This window comes from Tachysurus vachellii, chromosome 4 (genome assembly GCF_030014155.1).
Source record: "Tachysurus vachellii isolate PV-2020 chromosome 4, HZAU_Pvac_v1, whole genome shotgun sequence".
Lineage (NCBI taxonomy): Eukaryota > Metazoa > Chordata > Actinopteri > Siluriformes > Bagridae > Tachysurus > Tachysurus vachellii.
The window spans coordinates 20,371,775-20,386,076 of NC_083463.1; the positions used below are offsets into that span (position 1 = coordinate 20,371,775).

At 35.6% G+C, this 14,302-nt stretch overlaps 1 protein-coding gene and 1 long non-coding RNA gene across 3 annotated transcripts; both read left to right on the forward strand.

The window, feature by feature from the left end:
- The first annotated feature begins 839 nt into the window (after positions 1 to 839).
- Positions 840 to 3,434, forward strand: tnni1b (troponin I type 1b (skeletal, slow)). 2 transcript variants are annotated; one of them, XM_060868277.1, is made up of 6 exons: positions 840 to 982; positions 1,143 to 1,274; positions 1,390 to 1,479; positions 1,567 to 1,743; positions 1,937 to 2,045; positions 3,062 to 3,434. In XM_060868277.1, exons 1-5 carry the CDS (start codon positions 974 to 976, stop codon positions 2,039 to 2,041), a joined length of 513 nt encoding a protein of 170 aa, XP_060724260.1. In that variant the 5' UTR covers positions 840 to 973; the 3' UTR covers positions 2,042 to 2,045; positions 3,062 to 3,434. The 2 variants fall into 2 exon arrangements, with proteins under 2 accessions (XP_060724260.1, XP_060724261.1); XM_060868278.1 differs by having other exon boundaries at positions 3,065 to 3,434.
- A 4,845-nt stretch (positions 3,435 to 8,279) lies between these two features.
- Positions 8,280 to 13,652, forward strand: LOC132844632 (uncharacterized). Its single transcript, XR_009648358.1, has 3 exons — positions 8,280 to 8,439; positions 8,726 to 8,767; positions 8,916 to 13,652. It is a non-coding gene; the product is annotated as an uncharacterized LOC132844632 (long non-coding RNA).
- The last annotated feature ends 650 nt before the right edge of the window (positions 13,653 to 14,302 follow it).

Below are 14,302 nucleotides of genomic sequence, written 5' to 3' on the forward strand. Positions count from 1 at the left end.
TAATTTTACTATACAGTGTATTACTATGTTTATTGCAGCATGGATTATTGATAATCAATGATTTGATATTATTTTAATATTATACAATTATGTGTCTAACTTTAGGTTGAAAATGATTAATCCATTCACAGATACAGGCTTTTCCAGTGAATGGGTTGACATTCTTTAACTTCTCCAAGAGTTATTTCAATATGACAATACAATTTATCAAAAGTGAGAAATTATTAATTTGAATTCAAGACAAACTTTAGAATGGCTCTTGTTATATTCACAATGCATCTTGTTACTCTTGTAATGCTGGCAACTGAAACCTGACCTCTTCGGTTAGTCTTGAAGGCTAAAGCACTTAATTCTCCCCATGGTGCTGAGCTTTATAACAAAAGCTTTTATTTTTGTCCTCTAGGTTGGATCCACATTGTAAAGATGCCTGAGTGAGTTGTGTTTCTGTTTTGCCTTCCATCTCATCTTCTTGTGGTTGCCCTCACAGCAAATGAAAACTATATTTAGCCCGAATTGTCAACAAGGAGCTTCAGTGGGAATTTTTTAATAAAATCTGGAATGCGACAGTAGCGATAGGAACATTTTAGTAGAATTTTCTATCGCAGAACTTTGATTTGTGACTAGGATGGGAAAAAAAGGAAAGAATACTTATTATTCATATCAGTCACTGCTTAACAATGTTTTTTTTTTTTTCACTTTGCAGGCAAGAGGTAAGTGACGTTTACATTTTGTATTGTTGTCTAAATACTACAGAGCTACACTTATAGATATTTGTGTCCTGTAGCAAAAAAAAACTACTGCGACCTATTTCTAATTTTAATTTTAATATAGCATGCTAATAAAGACATAGCTATATCAGTATTCTTGCAAATATTCTTGAACTGATTTGACTAAACAAACTCTGAAATTTTGCTCTGTGCTTTTGTTTAATATCCAATAGAAAAAGTCCAAGATTTCAGCTTCACGTAAACTAATGTTGAAGGTATGTACTGTATGTGCAGTAGATTATAGAGAAACATGACTGTGAACTGTTAAATGAGCTAAAATGTAGAGATGAATAGAGCTGTATTAAATCACTTACCAAGACTCATTTAACATGAAAATCATGGTCTCTATCGTGCCATTTCTGTATGTGTATGCAGAGCCTGATGGTTGCTAAAGCTAAAGAGATGTTGGAGCAGGAGGCATTGGATAAAGAGGAGGAAAAACAGCAATATCTGGCAGAAAATGCTCCTGTTCTACAGACTAGTGGAATGTCTTTTGCAGAGCTCCAAGTATGTACACTCAAATAAACACTAGATCAATCATTAAACTAGATTAAAACAACCAAATTTTACATTCTTTATGTAAGAATTTCTGAAACATTCATTTTAAAACTAACACTGACAGGAACTGTGTCGGGAGCTTCATGCCAAGATAGACGAGGTGGATGAGGAGCGCTATGATATTGAAGCAAAAGTGCTACATAACACCAGAGAGGTTAAAACTCTCACTCATATGTGTTTAAAAAAATGATTTGCATAACATACTCCTTGCTATAAATCTGTATGGTCTTCCTTTATGCAGATAAAAGATCTAAACATTAAGGTTTTAGACTTGAGAGGGAAGTTTAAGCGGCCCAATCTGAGAAGGGTAAGAGTGTCAGCAGATGCCATCCTGCGCTCTCTCTTGGGCTCCAAACACAAAGTGTCATTAGACCTGAGAGCAAACCTCAAATCAGTCAAGAAAGAGGACACAGAGAAGGTGGGGTAGTGATCTGAGGACTTCTGTGCATCTTATATCAAAGATTGCACAAAATCTGTGTATAAAATCTGTGTTTGTGTGTGTTTGTGTGTGTGTTTGTGTGTGTGTTTGTGTGTTTGTGTGTGTGTGTGTGTGTGTGTGTGTGTGTGTGTGTGTGTGTGTGTGTGTGTGTGTGTGTGTCTGCGTGCTGCAGGAAAAAACTGTAGAGGTTAGTGACTGGAGGAAAAACGTGGAGGCCATGTCCGGAATGGAAGGCCGTAAGAAAATGTTCGATGCTGCCAAGGGACCTGTGCAGTAATCAAGTGAGTAAACAACCAGGCTTGTAATAGACACCACACAATAATTTTATTATGAGTGAAATGAGTTTCATACATATCCGATCCTGCCCTGTTAAAGCAGCAACGCACTTAAGCCTAATAAAAACAGTCACATAATTAGAATGCACTCTCTTTAAAAAAATAGGAACTACAGTTAAGGATTGTTAAAGATTCAACCTCTAAATTACTGAAACATGTAAGAAACACACACACACACACACACACACACACACGCACACACACGCACACACACGCACACACACACACAGTGTGTTTCTTACATATTTAAGTAATATATACAGTATATACAATGGAACGAGTACTTAACAAACCCAACAAACCCTCTGATTTCATAAAATACATATAAAGATTTTGGATAGGTTTTCAAAAAAAACAAAACTTATTTATATAAATATTAAGAAATTGCGGCTTCTGATTAAAATATCTGTGCTTTGTAATATATAGGCATTAAATACACAGAGTAATTCACACTCTGATCGTAAGGGAACATTGTCAATATCTGTCAGAGAAGTATTTTAAAAGTATAAATGATTGGAAAACAATGTTTTTTGTTTTTTTTTTGCCGCACTTAAATAACAGTGACATTGATGAAAACATAGTAGAATCTTAAGTCTGAAAAATGCAGTCTTAATCTGTAGTAGCTCAGCTATATATCCTGGGGAAATAATGTGGTTGACATCGATGATTGCTTTAATCTGCATTAATCACTGATATCAGACCCTCAAAAAACTGAACCAGTTTTATTTGTAAGAGTAAAATAAAGTTATTATTTTAGCTTAGTTTAGTTTAGTTTAGTTTACTTTAGATTAGTTTAATTTAGTTTAGATTATATTTATTTCACTGATTATTTGAGACTTAAGGGAAATGTAGAAAGTTTTTCTATGAAGTGAAATTTCTAAATTATTAGAAAATCTCTGAATCACAAACTTTTGTTGTTTTGGGACTTAACACTTTTGATTAACACTTTTTTCTCCCTTTAGCAGAATGTGGGATCAGTCGAGTGTGAAGAGGCAGCAATGCTGACATCTGCATCCTAGGTTATTGTCGGCATACTGCCAAGTAAATTTCTTTATACAAATCATTTATTGTTTATCTATAATTTCTGCATATAATTGTGTAGCACTCAGTTTATTATATCAGAGTATGTGTGAGTTTATTTCAATGTCAGAAAAGTCTCTTAATGTTCATTGCTCTGAATCATCAAATATTTCAGTCCAGTATAAAGTGACTTGACAAGCATCTATATGGTTTGCCAGGAGTCAAGATATATACACATTCAGTCAGAGTTGACCAGAACTACAACACTGGATTGTCAGACCATAGAAACATTTTTGTTTGATAGTCTTTGATTACCGTCTCAATAAACTCTATTCATTTCTATAAACATTCTTCTCGTGTGTCCACTCTGTCCTCCAACCTACTTAGTCATGTGATTAATAATCAAGGAATATCATGATTGAAAGTGTTGATGAGGCCATAAAAAGCTCTAATCTAATAAAAGCTATCATATAGATAATTATATATAAACAACTGTGCTGTAAATCTCTTTTGGTTGTTTCCAACTGTAGCCTCTGATGGGTGAGAGATAACTAAGCAGATTAATTTATTAATTTATTTATTATTTATTTATTTGTTTGTTTGTTTGTTTGTTTTTATGGAACATATTAAATAAGACTCTACAAATTACATGCTATTCATCTAACTAGTACTGGCCAGTTTGTTTTGCTGTGATCTATCAGTAGTGTTTGATTTATATAATATATAGCATGTTAGGGGAATGTATATGTATAATGGTGGTAAATTATATCCACTATGTTGGCACATTATTTATCCAACTACTAAAAACTTTACCCTACACCAGGCAGCATGGTGTTGCAGCAGGTAGAGTTGCCACTTCACAGCTACAGGGTACCTGGTTTTGTACTGTCTTTGAAGGTTTCTCTATTTTCCTCACACCCTGCTTACACCATCTGCGAGGTGTATTTACTACTCTAAACTCTGGCTAGGTGTGACTGTCTGGGTGCACTGTGTGGTAAAATGGTGTACTCCTATCCTGAACAGTATAAATCGGTTACTGAAGATGAATGAATGACCTATAATGCTGTTCATACAATACCTCGGGGGACTATATTATTACCTTCACTAATACATGCTGTTTACAATGTTCATAAATACACAAGTGCTCAGATATTTTAAGACTAATGGTGATTAATCTGAGACCAGCACACATGCTGTTTCTACAATGTGATGCTAGGTGGCGCTGTGGACAAAACAGTCACAATCAATAAACTGTTGAAATGAAGATGAAACCTGTGTCACAACTCAACAAACAATAGATGTTGGAAAGGTGTTGTAGTTAGCAATTGTGATAATTGTGGCGGAGTTTTAATTCTTCAATCTGGAAATGATAATAAATCAGAGGATGGTAATATAGAATAATATATATTACTAAGTTAATTATTTGCTAATGAAAGAGTTTTAATTTAGTTTGTGACATTTGAAATTGTGGAAACAGTTCAACACTAACCAAAAAAAATTAGAAAACGGATTTATGTAATTTAGAATTATTTCTTATTACTCTGGACTTACGTTAGTTTGAATATGGCCTCAGCATATATAAAGTACATGTTCAAAATTCAGAGTTTATTGTGTCCACTGTAGTCCTGCACACACACACACACACACACACACACACACACACACACACACACACACACACATATATATATATATATATATATATATATATATATATATATATATATATATATATATATATATATATATATATATATATATACACTATATAGTTTCATGATTCTAATGTTTGAAGACACCTGATGTAACTGGTCAATTTAATGATCATGTTTAGTAAGTATTTTAGAGCATAACCTTATATAAAAGTTTCTTGATGGCTAACTTTTTAGCATGTTGTACATTTTGATTATTTTGTATAACTTGAAGAAATCCAAAAAAAAAAAAAAAACCTATTTATTAGATGACAAATTCATTATGACATTTTCTCAAAATATAAAAATCTGAACAAACCATCTGCAAGATGACATTCCTCCACTGTAGGTTTATTGAAGGGTTTTACATTTTAAGGGCTCCACCAGAGGGAAAAACAGAATAATTTTTCTTTATTCTTCAGTTGCTGATTTCCGCAAACCTCTGTGTCTTTACTGTGGTTCAGTTCACACCACTTAGCAGATATGCAGTCGTGCAGTAGTTTAGCATTTTAGGTGGGGTCTGTCTGAAGTTGTCTAAACAGCCGGAGGGGGAAGAAGACATATGACAAATGAACTGACATCTTAATGATGTGACAGAGTAGGCTACATTGTACAAGGAATATTGCCTATTATCCCCCATAGTTGCAGCCTTTTCTAAAATTCAGTATAAATTAATAACTACATTGAAGCAGTAAAGCACATCACTAAAAGGTAAGAAGCATTTTTATTGTTGATGTCTTGCAGTATCAAAATAATGCAGAATTTGAAATAAATACACATCAAAAGCAATCTCTAAAAGTATTTGAAAACAATAGCCTAATTAAAAATCTCTGCATACTTAGTAGTAGGTAACATAATGTAGGTAGCATGCCGTATCTCTTGCTTTTTTAAGATGTTTTAAATAATGTTTTAAAATGCCTTTTAATACAAATAAAATTCATCAGTGCATCATTTAATGTAGGTACTGGAGTTTCATACATTTAAAAAACAAGAGATGTCACTGAATGTCCCTAAGAGGTGTTAGAGAATCCCAAACAGCCCCTGCAAGGTACAAGGAGCAGGGAAATCTGAGCGTTCTTTGAGGAAATCCTCTACAGTTGAAGTGTCGTGGATGTCACTTCCCAAATCTTTGATCTTTCTTCACAGCCTAAACCCTCCTAGTCTGCCAGATTATATTATATATTATACAGAGTATACTGTTCAGCTGCTTGGAATCATGATACTGGTGGTTTTATCAGTGAGCTATAGAATTATGGAGCTATTCTATAGTAAGGTGGTAATAACTTGTTTAACTATCTTGTCACATTGAATTGTTTATCTTCAAAGGACCAATAAAATAAGGACTTAGCTTTTGTGATGGGAGTTTCAAACTCAGATCCTGTGTGAACAACCAGAGCAGCTGACCACTTTGTCATGGCATGTTTTTGTGGTGACGTCTATTTTCCTGATTCTTCTGTTGATGAATAGCACTGGCCTGTTTGCGCTTTCTTATCCAGTTACTGACAGAACATTGGAGGGTTCCCCTGATGGGGGGTAAAGCAAATGCTGGCAACCCAGCACTCAATGAAACAGAGTGAGACCTGTGGATGAGTGGTTAAGTGAGACAATGAGCATACTAAGCCCAGGGGAGGTAGCCACTTGAATCTATTTTGGTTGGTGGAGTATTATGTTCTTCGGAAGCTTATCTCCTTTAACTAATACCCTGAAGACAGACTGACATTTATGGTCAGTTGAGAACAAAAGGCTTGCCATACCCAGGAGGTAAACTGAACTCCATCATACTGGAACACTTCTGTGAAAATGGCATCCTCTGTCTCCATGGCCAGGGGAAATTTGTTGAAAATTCACAAGTGACATTTGGTTTTGGTTCGTTAGTATGATGGTATTACCTTTGAAGTTTTTGGAGATCAGTGATGAAATTGTTGGAGATGACAGGCAAGGTTTGGTATGGAACAGTTAAGGGCTCAAGCAGACCTTAAAGAAGTTGTCTTTTAGCATGGGCTTGGATACAGACAGAACAGACCTCAACAAAACTTTGAACATTGGAATTTAAAGATGGACACCGGAAATAATTTTCACCAACCATCTAGTTCTTAATAGAACTGATAGAAGTGCAAACCCCCAAATCTCCATCAAATGAGACGACACATACAGCTTTTTTGGAGGTCTTACAGGAGATTCTTGTGCTCAGTGGATGACCTGATGGATTTTGTCAGATTTTATTTGTGCACTAGCCAACCAGATAGCACATTACATTACAAGAAACTTTTGCATTTTCCTGGAGTACCATCATGTTTATTGTATCAGGCTTAAATAGAAATGGCCAGAAGTGTTTTACATTTTGGGTTAGAGAATGTAGTTTCACTACTCACACAAGAGCCTACAGGATGATGGTATGTGGCACATTGGTCTGAATCAAATAAGGATTTGATTATTTTTGCAGGCTGAAAGGATGACATGCCCATAATTAATTATATTCACATTCAGATCAGCTATAAAGTGGTAAAGATCACAAACGGTCACATTATTTGTTTGTTTATTGTTTGTCTGTATTATGCAAAATATATGTAGATTAGTCTGTGTTAGAACAATAATCACTGGCAAAAAATAATAAAAATATCTGTATTCTAATACTACATTTGATTAAAAAGAAAGGAATTGTCTATTAATAGAAAACCCATGGAGCATTCAGTGATTTAGCAAGGTGATAAAGGCACCTTCCGACACATAATGATAGCGTATCAAATCAGTTCACATTAGTGACTGACCAGAGATGCATTGTTGGTGAGTTATAAAGCAGCTGTCACTGAAACCTCCTCTTTTTGGAATATAGAGAAACAGACAGTCCTACAGAGCACTGGACTGAGGCTTAAAAATAAATTTCATTGTATATATGTGTGTGTGTATATACTGTACATTTGTTGATCTATGCACTGTGTAAATGTATGTTAAATAGCAACCATGTGGTCCGTTTCTTAGCAAATGTTTGCACTTTACACGATTAACATATAAAATTCACTTTTGTCATTTAAATATTTCATTAGCCTAATTTTAGCAACATTTGTAAATCAGGACAGGAAGCCATTTGCATTTTTCATGGCACTTTCTTTTAGCTTTCAAAGAAAAAAACAACAACTTGTGGCCTGTTTATGAGACTGCAATGAGCTGTGGACTGCCATCATTGTGTCTGGCCTGACAGATCAGAGGTTTTGGAGTGGAGTCAGGCATCCATGTGCTCTAAGCTTCCAATCTCGCAGCCTCCCCTGAAAGAACTGACGAGCCACACATACTCTAGTTTCAAATCAGCCATCCACACTTCACATCTTCTTCACTAACCCTCTTTAGAGCAAAGCGCAAACAGAGAGCCATGTTAGGTGGATTAGTTCATTGCTGGCCAGCTGTGCATAAACTGTATAAATAGACACAGTGGATTGCTATTGTTCCATCATGAGGCATGTTTGCACTCATACTACACAGAGTGTTTTACTAACCATGTAAAGCCCTAAAGTTAGTCATGTGATACAAGGGCAGTTTATAAACCAGTTCAGATTTGATTCAGAGTTCAGACTGAGTCAGGGGGTATTTAGACCTCTTAAAGGATACCCCAGACCTACAGAACACAGGGGCAGGTAAAAGCAGATATTCTTTATTTCTAATTAATTAATGTGGCTTTAAATGCATAAATAAAACTCATCCAGATCTGATATTCAACTCAGTCCTGATTGATTATCATTTCAATTATTTAAGGATTTACTTATTTATCAATTTTCATGGCATGAAAGATTCCATGTTGCTGATAATCATTATTGTTGCTGTTGCTGTTGTTGTTGTCGTCATCTTGTGATATAATAATGTAATAATATAAAAACTTGACTGTGAAAAGAAAAGCAAACTACTTATCTTTTCATGAAACAGGTCTTAGTCCAATATGTCAGATACAGAAGAAGTTCATTACGAGTAAGTACTGATTAAATATTTCCGAATGTTGTAAATGTTAATATCCATTCAGAGTTATTTAGAATAAATTATGTTATACAATACTAAGGTCGTGTGGTGGTTAATCTAAAAAATAATAATAATTTTCTGATTTGTTTCTGATTTTCAGGGAGAATGAGGGTAAGGATTTATCATGTTATCACTATACAACATCACATGCTGCAAGTTCTATACACACACAGTGTGACAGATTTCATGTATGCCTTGCAACTAACACTTATTCAGCACTGAAATAGGGCTGGGGCAGTGTTTTTTTTATTATCTCACTGGCTTCCTTTAAGCTTGGATAATAATCTAGCAGGGAGCTTTATGATCCTGCCACAACAGGACCTTCAGACAACAACAGTCATAGAGCACCACACCCACTGGAGCACATGTGGACTACACTTTCCATAATATCTGTTAGAAAAGACTGAGCTTTTTGCATGGGTGTGGATTTGTTTGGGCAATGTCGGCTCAGCCCAGTCAGGAATTGCTGCAGGTTTTGGCAAAGGAACAAAGACACAGGAATGAAGCATTGTGTTACAATCCATGAAGTGTGTTTTTTCAATGCTCTTGTCTATTTCTGAGCTCAGAGGTATTTTTCTGATTAAGGAGTGTTCTCTTTAAGTGTTTTCAAACGCTCATAAATAATAACAATTATAACTATGCCACAGAAATGTTTTTTTATTTATTTAACTGTAGACTCCCAGTCAACTGTAACAAAACAGTTATGAACAATTACATGTTTAACACAGTCTTCACACTCTTGTCTAACACCTTTGCTCTTTTGAACTTGTTTTGTGTTCCCAAGAAACTGTGGTTATGTTATTAAGCAGTGGTAGCACAAGTGGTTATGGCTCTGGGTTGTTGTTTGGAGGACTGGAGTTCAAGCCCCAGCACTGCCAAGCGTCCACTGTTTGGCCCTTGAGCAAGGCCTTTAATCTTCACTGCTCCAGGGTTGACCCCGGCCTCCAAAAAGGATTTCACTGTGCTGTAATGTATATGTGATAAATAAAGGCCTCTATTAAGCTATCCAGTTGCCATTTTCTTCCTGGCACATGCTGGTAAACCAGGGGAGGATGTAATTGTAATCGTTCTGCACTGGATAGTAAGAAAAGCTGCTTTGTGTTGGGAGAAAGTGGCTGAGCTAGCTGAGACCCCTAGAGAGAGGTGCTATTGTTAGATGCACAATGCTAATTTCACTCTATCTCCTACTTTCAATTCTCTGTAGAAAAGCTCACGACTACTTCTCTCTTTCTTTTGCATTAGAAAGCGTTTAGACTAGATTTTACAGGCTTTTGTCTTCAATCTGGAATAATTATGTCATATGACCTAATTATAACCGTACACTAGTACTTAGCTTTTGATGTTCTCACACACTTGAGTTGATTCGCATGATTTTGTAGCATAATAGTAACAACCTTTGTGTGTGGATGTGTGTATGTGTGTGTGTGTGTTTGTAAATTATTAGCAAGATAAAGTAACAGATGCAATACATAATTAATGAACATAAAAAATTCTGTATTAACAAAATGGTATATTTTGGGCTGTAAAGGATGACTGCTATCTCACTGTGCTATCTGCTAATTTGCACTAAGGGGGCTGAGAAAGAGTAGAAGCAGAAGGTAAAGCAGGAGGAGGTGTCGACTGTTTTCAACTATTCCCTTGCTATACACTCTGGCTGACTTTGTTTGTCTTATACCATGTGCTTTTGTTTTTGTTGTGTTCACATGTGTTAGCCCTGTCCTTTCCTTAATCCGTTCCTACCTCTGCACACCTATTCCTTGTGTTTCAATAATAGCCTTCCCTATTTATACCAGTTATCTTGTGTGTGTTTTTGCTGAGTCCTTGTCTTAGGTTTGCTCCTGTTATTGTGTTTCCTTGTTTTGAGTTTCTGGTTTCCTTGCGTTTCAAGCCCTTTGTTATTTTTTTCCCTTCAATAAACCCATTTTTTTATGTTATCCCGGCATTTGGGTCTTTTTATCCGTGAAGACTTCCCCAAACTTTGACAGAAGTAGGAAGGTAGTTCAGATTCAGCCAGTGCTAATAATGCATCGGTTTTATAATTCAAGCAATGATCAGCAAGCCGTGAAGCTCTGAAGGTTATCAAAAACTACTGAAAGAATATACACATAAATTAATATTATTCTACTGAAATGGAATGCACAGTGCAGGTCATAACCTGGTAAATCTGTGCGGAAAATCTGTGGTGCTCACACACACACACACACACAAACACAAACACACAATAACTGCATGAAGCTGTTAACCCACTGACATCCTAAAACTGTTGTTTCATTATTCTTCTGACCAAGTTCCGCCTAATTAGATAGGATGCATTTCTCTGTAAGTCGACAGTCTGAATCAGTTTCCATAAACTTCTGAATTCACTCTGCTCCTACTATCATGAGTTACATCATCAATAAAGATTTGTGAACCTGTTCCAGAAGCAGACAAGCCATGACACTACTGCCACTATGCTTGATTAATAGGCTCCACACTTTGGCCTTTTCTATCACATTTGAAAAGGTCAATCTTTGTTGAACATTCTTTGCGAATTCCAAAGAAGCCATGACACTACCGCCACTTTGCTTGACTGATAAGCTCCACACTTTGGCCTTTTCTGTCACATTGGAAAAGGTCAATCTTTGTTGAACATTCTTTGCAAATTCCAAAATAGCATTTTCTTTATGGCATTTTATATTTCTGCTCACAAAATCTCTTCTTCCTTGTGATACTATTGGCAAAATTCTGTGGAGGATGTGAATGATATCACTGACTATTGTTTTTTTTTTTTTTTTATCACTGACTATTGTTTCTGTCACTTGCTGTTGTTTCCTTGGCTGAACTGCTAGATGTTTGATTATTTATACACTTCTTTTTTCATTATATTCCAATTTTTTTACTGACTATGCCCAATGCTAGTGCAATGCCTTGCTTTCTCCCATAGACAGCTCTGTGGTCTTGACGGTTTCATCATTTTCACAGGTGAATCTCTGGGCTCAAATCAAAAGAGTATACAAAAGATTAGACATTGAGCTCAAAAAATAGACATTAGGAGCTATTACTTTTTTAAAGAGTAAATCTAACATAGCATGCCTGGGCAATTGCATGTTCCAATATTTCTGACCACCATTTATAATTAGTTGGTTTAAACAAAAAGTGCCAGGGAGTTTAAAAATTATCAGTACATAAAAACTGAAATTCTGGTCTATCATTGCATATTTATCTTTTGGTCCCAAATGTCTTTAGTGTATAGCAAATGCAAAACAATTGGTCTTCTCAAAACTTACAAAAAGTAACAGAAACAGAACGAAATTTCAAAATAATATATAATGACGGGGGCACGGTGGCTTAGTGGTTAGCACGTTCGCCTCACACCTCCAGGGTCGGGGTTCGATTCCCGCCTCCACCTTGTGTGTGTGGAGTTTGCATGTTCTCCCCGTGCTTCGGGGGTTTCCTCCGGGTACTCCGGTTTCCTCCCCTGGTCCAAAGACATGCATGGTAGGTTGATTGGCATCTCTGGAAAATTGTCCCTAGTGTGTGATTGCGTGAGTGAATGAGTGTGTGTGTGTGTCCTGTGATGGGTTGGCACTATGTCCAGGGTGTATCCTGCCTTGATGCCCGATGACGCCTGAGATAGGCACAGGCTCCCCGTGACCCGAGGTAGTTCGGATAAGCGGTAGAAGATGAATGATGATGAATGATGAATATATAATGACTTTTCAATATTCCAAACTTTTAATGAACAATATACATTTTTTATCTATGTTAATTGATGGATTTGATCTAACATCGATTGTCAGGTATTACACAAATATGTGGACACTGTCAGATTAAAACCAAAAGAAGACATTAAATTCTGAAATTCATGTTAATAATTTTTCATCTAGATTCATTTTTGTTTCTGATGTGTTCACCTGGGTATTAAATTAAAACAGACTGGCAAATAGCAATCTTTGGTGCCAGTCATAGTGTCTGGGAGAGATGTAGATTACCAGACAAATGAGTCACTACTGCTTGGAGAAAACAACACTTTTGGGCAATACAGAAATGATAACACCAAGTAAAAGTCACAAGAAATAAAATGCAAAAATATTACTTTTACATGCTCCTCAAATTCTCCATTAGGTTGCTCAGAATTGTTTGGCTTTAGGAAGAAACTTGTTGAGATGTTGTGCTACTGTCTGTTCAACAGCATAATTGTACAGGGACCATTTACCAACAGGATCTGCAGATGTTACAAGATGTCTACTTTGCTAGCTGTCAAATCTTCTCAAACCCAATTGTTTTAATATAACCACTGTCTCTATGATTCAAAACAGTGGCTATATAAATTAAAACCCCAAAGCAGGTATTCAAACGTAAATAAAGGACTAGATTTAAACACCAAATTTTTTTCCTTCAGCATATCATCGAGATTTATTTAAAGAGACAGGCGTTATTGAATCAACGCATAGGAAGAAAAATATTTACTTTATTTATTTAACAGAAATTTAATTTGTATTTAAATGAATATTTTACTGTACACTGTGTCTGACAAGATTTGAATTTCTACACTTTCTTTTTTCTTTGCATCCCTTTACATACATGTGTAATAGGGAAGATCAGACTGGTTGGTGGGAACCTACAGAAGCAAACTGGAGGGGATTGGTGCCTTTTGTATGCACTATACATGCCATTCATCCATTAAATGAAAAGTGAACAAAAACAAAAAAAATCCTGCATTAAAAATGTATTACATGTACTACGTATTAAACTGTTTTTCTTGAGCATAGTTTTAGAAAGGGCTTATTTTTATCAATATAATAAAACATGTTTACAGTAAGAAACATTAGGTCTGTTTGTTATATATATTCCTGCTTTTTGACAACTGATACATTATTTTCTAATTGTTTTTACAGCATTGATTTTTGCAATTCTGATATCATAAAATATAAATGAAAATATACAAATTTTTGGAAACATGTTTACAAATTTCAGAAACATGTTTAAAAAAAGATTATAAATAATAACAATGAATTTTTGGAGAAACTATTTTTAGGTTTCTTAGGATGTGATTTTAGAACCTGTCCTTTTAAAAATTATATGTAGTTTTTAGATTGAGCCTACTATCTATCTATCTATCTATCTATCTATCTATCTATCTATCTATCTATCTATCTATCTATCTATCTATCTATCTATCTATTTGTCTATCTGATAATATGTGATATTCCCAATGGCTCAGGCAGTAGTAAGAATCCTTTTCAACCTCTATTTTTGTTTTAATCTTAATTTGTTTTAATAATAATCAGACGGGGCCACTTAGTGGTTAGCACATCCCGCCTCCACCTTGTGTGTGTGGAGTTTGCATGTTTTCCCCGTGCCTCGGGGGTTTCCTCCTGGTACTCCGGTTTCCTCCCCCGGTCCAAAGACATGCATGGTAGGTTGATTGGCATCTCTGGAAAATTGTCCGTAGTGTGTGATTGCGTGAGTGAATGAGAGTGTGTGTGCCCTGCGATGGATTGGCAC